General features: G+C 40.3%; 1 protein-coding gene across 1 annotated transcript; it reads left to right on the forward strand.

Annotated features, from left to right (window-relative positions):
• Positions 1 to 517: 517 nt before the first annotated feature.
• On the forward strand, positions 518 to 1,480 carry pou4f2 (POU class 4 homeobox 2). The gene has a single exon (XM_078210217.1). It carries the CDS (start codon positions 518 to 520, stop codon positions 1,478 to 1,480), a length of 963 nt encoding a protein of 320 aa, XP_078066343.1.
• Positions 1,481 to 7,420: the final 5,940 nt, after the last annotated feature.

Here is a 7,420-nt window from a genome sequence, read left to right on the forward strand (position 1 = left end):
AGCAGCAGCAGCGGGAACCCCGCTCCCCGTCCCCCCGCCAGCGCCCCGCGGCAGGCGAGCCGCCGCAAGATGATGATGATGATGCCACTGAACGGGAAGCAGGCGTTCGGCATGCCGCCGCCCCCGCCGCCCTCCTCCAACCTGGCCGAGCCCAAGTACTCGAGCCTGCACTCCTCGTCTGCCGCCAACTCGACCTCCACTCCGTCCAGCAACAGCGGCAGCAGCAGCAGCTCCGAGACGATGTGCCGAGTGTGTCTGCCAACAGCACCGGTATGTATCTGCATAATCACCGCTTAAAGGCACAGTTTGACAGCCCCCTCACCCTCTCTGCTTGATGTTTTTTTCATGTCTGTACAGCAAATCACCCAACACCACGGATACTTTCAACTTATGTATTCAAACTGCCTTGCCTTTCATATTAATTTTTATGACTTGGGTGGTGTGTGTGTGTGTGTGTGTTTTTAACATTCTGGAAATGTTTTAATCCTGGAGTGGAGAGAATTCCCTGCTGACAGGAATGTCTGCATTCTATTTGCAATTGCAGAGCAATATATTCGGCGGGCTGGATGAAAGTTTGGTGGGCCGAGCAGAGGCTCTGGCGGCTGTGGAGATTGGAGCTCAGAGCAGCAAGAACCAGCCGTTCAAGCCGGACGCCACCTACCACAACATGAACAGCATCCCGTGCAGCTCCAGCTCGTCCTCGGGGCCCATCAGCCACCCTCCCCCTCATCACCACCACCATCACCACCACCATCACCATCACCAGCACCACCAGCACCCACACCAGCCTCACCAGAACCTGGAGGGCGAGCTGCTGGAGCACATCTCCCCCGGCCTGGGCTTGCCCACCATCACGGCTCCGGACGGCAGCGTGGTGTCTCCGCCGCCCCCCGGCCCCCCTCACATGGCTGCCATCAACCACATGCACCAGGCCATGAGCATGGCGGCTCACGGCCACGGCCTGGCCGCCTCGCACCCGGGCCTGGGCTGCATGAGCGAGGTGGACGCCGACCCCCGCGACCTGGAGGCTTTTGCCGAGCGCTTCAAGCAGAGGAGGATCAAGCTGGGGGTGACCCAGGCGGACGTGGGCTCGGCCCTGGCCAACCTGAAGATCCCCGGGGTGGGCTCACTCAGCCAGAGCACCATCTGCAGGTTCGAGTCGCTCACCCTGTCCCACAACAACATGATCGCCCTCAAGCCCATCCTGCAAGCGTGGCTGGAAGAAGCCGAGAAGTCCCACCGGGAGAAGCTCAGTAAACCCGAGCTCTTCAACGGCGCCGACAAGAAGAGGAAGCGCACATCCATCGCCGCCCCCGAGAAGAGGTCTCTGGAAGCTTACTTCGCCATCCAGCCCCGGCCATCATCCGAGAAAATCGCAGCCATCGCCGAGAAATTAGACCTCAAAAAGAATGTGGTCAGAGTCTGGTTTTGTAACCAGAGGCAGAAACAGAAACGAATGAAATACTCTGCAGGTCACTAGTCTGACTTCTTGGGGCGAAAGAGCGAGAGACACAGACTGGAACTTTTCCCCCATCCGATGTATAGTTCAAATGGACTTCCTGAATCTACAAGGACCTTGCTCTGGGCCGTGAACAAGTAAGAGTATTTTCTTTCTTATTGCCACCCACTGCCAGCGAAACAAGACACATCAAAACCAGACTGTGAATGGGTGTAAACGGAGAATTGCAGTTTACAGATGCAAACAATTGAAACAATTTCTTTTTTAATCGTAACTCACAACGTTTACAAAAAAATGAATAAGGACCCATCGAGCTGAAATGACAGTGTTTGTAAAATTGCTCTAACATTGATTTGGGCTTCATGTTTTGGGTTGTATTCGTTCCTTTATTCTTCCAAGTAACACCTTTTCTACACCTATGTTCCCTCTGCGCCTTGAAATGAACTAGTGCAGACAAATCTGAGCGGTTAGTCTGCAGGAAAGAGCAGTACTCTTACCCTAACATTTGATGGAAGATCTCATGCAATCGATTGTTTAGGGATTGCACAAATGTTGTTCCCACAGAGCTCTTCCATCATCATAAGAAACCTACAATTTTGTTGGGAACTGTGCTCAGCACTCCTCAGGCTCCTGCTGCTGCTACTGTTTCATTAAAAAACTGGGTGATCGACCCAAATTTCCCTTTAAATTTCACTTTGATACCCGCCCCCCCCCCAATAAAAAAACTATCCGCCATGCAGGGAGATGGCTGTTATGAGCAGCCAGGAAATCTCTCCCCGTGTCTGAAGGCTATTATTAGATTAGTGCCAAACAACCTAAGCTTGAATTATTCATTCAAACCGTCTACAAAGTTAATTTCGTGTTCACTCGAATTAATTCCGCCTGTTTAATTCAAGTTGTGATAACAGCAGGGTAAATAAAGGGATTATTGAATTATTTAATGTCTAATACAGTATGTTGGTTGATAGAGTGTAAGAAAAAAGATAGAGAAATAAGAAATGTCCGCCTATTTTAAGAAAATATCCGTAATAAAGGATGAGAATTCAAGCAGAAATGCCATTCCTTGATTTTTGGTAGAAAACGTGTCACATTTTCCCAAAAAGACAAATAAAAAGGATTCACCCTGTATATATTTGTATAAAATTTAAAGCATAATTTATTTCGTCATTTTTTTTCTGGGGATTCCCTCTTGCATTCTTGTGACAACTCACAAAAAGGTTCAAGTCTTGGCTGTAAAGATTTGATCAAAGAAACTAATCTTTGTCGATCGATCATTAAAAATGCAACATAGGTGTAACCGTCGTGGGGTCTGTTTTGATTCTGAATGGAGTTTATTTTTAATTCATGCTTTTTATTTTGTTTACTGGAGGGAAGAGGTTGTAGAGGTGCGTTTATAAAAGTTAAAATAAAACTGCACATTTTAATGATCATGGGCGATTGATGCACTGCTGAAATACCTTGTTGTTTGGTACTGGCCTATCTTTTAAAAAAAATATTAAATAAAGTTACATGTATATTGTAAATATCATTCAATGGACTTGATGCACATATAGATATATTCTTACAGATTTTGATGTGTTGCTGTTATAGCAGAAACATTTTTACGTGACGAGCGCACGATTTCTGTATGGTATATGATGTTTTAAACATTTTGTTTCTTTGTTTGCTCTAGAGAGGTTTTCCATTTTATTTATTGGTGTAATTTAATGTTAAGTTATTGACATTCTGGTTATTAAAATGACTTATTTAATTAGCAAATCCTTTGACTATTCTTTGAAAGTTGAGTCATTTTATTAAAATATGACTCCTATGTTGTATGTTTTCATTGCAGACGTGCTCCCGGGTATTTGTTTAACTATCTTTTTGGATGTAGGTAGTTTTAGCAGTACAATAAAATAAATTGATTTTTGATTTCTTAGCATGGAATAAACATCGTGTTTTTGAAATAAAACCCATAGCTCTCAACTGTATTTTTAAAAGAACATGCAGTTTTCATAGATTAAAACAATCACTGTACATTTTACTTTACATGTAAGATTCTGCACAGTCTTTAAAATAAAAAAGTGATCTATTGACTTTATTGTTGATTTTTATTGCTGCATAAGTGTCACAATAGAAAAGGTTAAAAGCTTTACAGCAAAACCTGAATGTGATTTCATTCGATATTGCCCGTTCCCCATGAACATTATATTTTATGATGTGTAAAGTGGCAGTTAAAGGCACCAACTAAAGTTTTGCTTTGACTAACGGACTAACGGACATTGTGAAAATAACAAATAATAACACACGTGCATTATGTGATGCAAGTTATTTTAACCCACAAACTAACGCGTCTTTGCTTAGTGGTTATAGAAACATGATTCTGTTGTTAATGCTTTGGCAGTTAATGCCTGGATTGCCAGTGAGGGGTAAGAGGTACCTCGGAGAGATTGCAAATATTCTATTAGACTCCAATCAGGGAGTCTGTAGAGAGTAGGATCTGTCCCAGGAGCTCCAGGCTGCCAGATGTCAAAGCTCGGCGCTCTCAGACTGCCGGCAAGCGGGCCTCTTTCACAAGATACAAATAACCTTTTTTTGTAGTAGACCAATTGTCCAAGAGAGGAATCCTCTTTATGATAAAACAACACCTAAAAAAAAAGCCAAAGCGTGTGGGTGAGTGTACGATTTGAATTTAGAAAATGGTTGTTAACAGCAAAATACTGAGGACTGGGGAATTAATGCCACCTAGAGTCAGCTATGAAAAGCTTTTGTAGGGTTTATCTCAAAATGCAACATATTTCTAATAAACACACAATCCAATAGAACATAACCGCTCGTCTCAATTTTGAGGATTATACTCAGATTTATCCAATGGATAACTGGAATCTTGTTGAAACTAGATGTTCACTATTATTGGCAATCATTGGAATATCCACAATGGTTATTTATAGAAATACAACATTTACCAATACCAGTATTCATGTCGAAGTGATAGCAAATAATAACAGGATTAGTGCCTTCAGTTCAGAATTGCTTTATTTATCCTCCCCCCCTCCCCATAGACTAATTAAACAGTGAACCACATCAGAGTACATAATTCCTTATAGCTGCAGCACAAGACTCTATTAGCACCTGTAAATATATTATTGTTTACATGGAATTAGTAGAAATATGGAACCCGCTAATCATTCAAATCTAAATAAATTATGTCAAGTTATGTTTGTATGTGAAGGCAACAAAAAGTTGCTAACCGAGCGACAGCAGAATTGTTCTGAAGGATTACAGACAGCAAGCGAGTTCACGGGAACGGGTCCCTAAAGTCAATATTATTTCAAATGGAATGTGCCTCCAAAGCCTGTCAAAAATAGATCTTTATTTCAACAGACCATTTCAGAGCAGATTCCTTATTAAACAAATCTGTTTATAACGAAAAGCAAGGTTGTTACCATAAAACCAGTAGCAGTGCGTATGCTCATATTTATTGGTTGGGCTGTTTCATCGGCCATTTACACTGCATTGCTCAAATATGCTAATATTCGCACTTCCCTTCGAATCCCACTTGATCTTACAGTTATATATAAACACAAACGGGTATAAGTCATTTCACAGTTACTAAACAAACCATTGTTCATTTATTTTGCGTTAACACTTACCATTCCTCTCTACCAGTTTTGGACTTGTGTATTCGGCTCACGTTTCCCTTGTTATGCTTTCTACACATTGCTGCATTTGTTGATTGATGCGAGGCCAGTCATAAATACAAACACATACTGATCACCTTTGATGAGGTCAATGTTTTGTCCTGTTTGTGGAAAGCTCGCGGCAGGGTTCGTAAACAATCGTCCAACTTTAACAGATCTTTATCAATTTCAATTTTACGAACTTAATGTTCTCATGCTATTGCATGCTTTAATATGTTTTGGAAGTATTGGCGCATGGGTGACGAACAAACATTTTTATTCCTCCACCTCCGTGTAATGCTTACCGTTCTTCTCATGTCGGATATTATGTTGTTATCCCTCCTCAGGTCTCATAAATGTTGATAAGAATGAGGCAAAACACAAACATGTATATTAGTCAATCTTTAAAGGGTTGGAAAGGTGGTGAAATTCATATTCAATGTAAAAGGACATTATTTGCTGCTTTTATTAAGAGTCCTAGAAGTGATTATCAGCGAAATGTAATGATTCAAGCCCGCAATCCATGCAGATTTAACAAGTGACAGCTGTTAGTATGAAGCAGACCACGCAACTGGACACTTGCACCCGGGGACAAACACGTTTACTCAAAGCTATAAAGTTGCCTATTTGAGGAGTATGAACCGTAACTGAAGTTATCCTTCCACGATTAATTACAGAAGAGTTAGATTTCGTCAATTACCATAGGGGATCATAAATATCGCACATTGCACATATCGGGAAACACTAAACAACAGTAGCCAACTCATAACAATTCCTGAGTAGAACTCTCTTTAGAGGGTGCCTGGATATTTTGAACTGTTAATAGCAATAATAACAAATACACATTTTGAACATTTTGCAATCGCGTAAACATTATTCATTTAACCTTACGGTTTTAGGAAGACACCTTTCAAAACGCCTCCTATAGGTGATACACTTTTATTATTATTTGACTTCCTAATACTGCACATAACCACATATACGTACTCGGCCTGATAAGGCTTTATAGGTTTATAGGTTTCCAACGAGACAAAACCCAAGACTAAATGGACGGAGGACTTCTGAAGTTCTGATAACTAAAATTCGAAGTTAAATATTGTAACTTCTTTATGCCACCAACTATTTTCACACGATACATATTATTTACTTTCTCTTGTTACTGTTTTCTTATTTTACGCGGGATTGTAATTCTAATTTCGTACCTCATATTTTTGTTTGGCGAGGGAAGTAGAAGGAACCTGCGCTTTCACAATACTTCAAACTGCAAGTAGTGCTGAGTAATTACTGTTGTAAAGTCGTCTGAAAGGACAAGTCTGAATGTATCAATGGTGCCAGTAAAATATTACAGATTAATCAGATAATTATAAGCATCACCAAGAGAGAGAGGAGTTTGTAACAAATTAACCGCTATAACAAGGAGCTGGAGAAAAATCTAAACTTTATCTCGCCCTCTAAATGAGTCATTCATTCACTAAAAGGCTATTACGGGAATTAATAAATTACACAGCGAATTGCGAAATCCAGATAATTACAACGAATAAGTAAGTAATCATTAGTTATCTCAGCTAATTACTCTGGGTCACAGAGAGTTGGAATGTGAAATCCTCACCGGGAATTAAAATTAACTTTGCATAGTGCTCGTCTTTGCTTGACATCCCCAATCTAGTCACATGTCAGCTCCCGAGTGAGGAAATTCTCCGTTAATTTAAGAGGGGAGGATGGAATCTGAATGCGAGAACAGCGAATTGAGATTTAATGCTTTATTTTATATTTCAATTTTTAACATTTAGGTACGTTTCCTTAATGTTAAACATTTATATTCCCATTTTAACAATGTACTAAGTTTTCAATGTAATTATTTGTAAACTGTTCATTTTTTATTGTAAAGTCGTTTGAATCAAACATCTATATACTTAAAACGTTAAATTATCCCTCATTTGAATAATTTTATTGTCCTATAGGAGGAATACCTTAAATTTCCAATCTTCTTTTCATAAAATATTCTTGAATGCTTTCACACAAGGAATTATAATACCGAATCCATTTACTTACTTTTGTGAGCTTGTTTACCCTTAATTATGCAAGGTACTTTTTATGAACGAAGGATTTTTAAAAAATAAATAAATTTCATGATATTCTTTGGTGCTGATAAAATTTTAATGAAGTCTGGGACTAGTGGAGCACTGCCTTGGGACTCGCAGAGAATATTTTAACTGTACATTTACAACAACTGTCTGCCTTCAAAGACGTGACTGCTTTTAATCTCGAATTAACAAAACTATAGAATAAAAGTTGAATTTTA

The sequence above is a fragment of the Mustelus asterias genome, chromosome 1, assembly GCF_964213995.1.
Source record: "Mustelus asterias chromosome 1, sMusAst1.hap1.1, whole genome shotgun sequence".
NCBI lineage: Eukaryota > Metazoa > Chordata > Chondrichthyes > Carcharhiniformes > Triakidae > Mustelus > Mustelus asterias.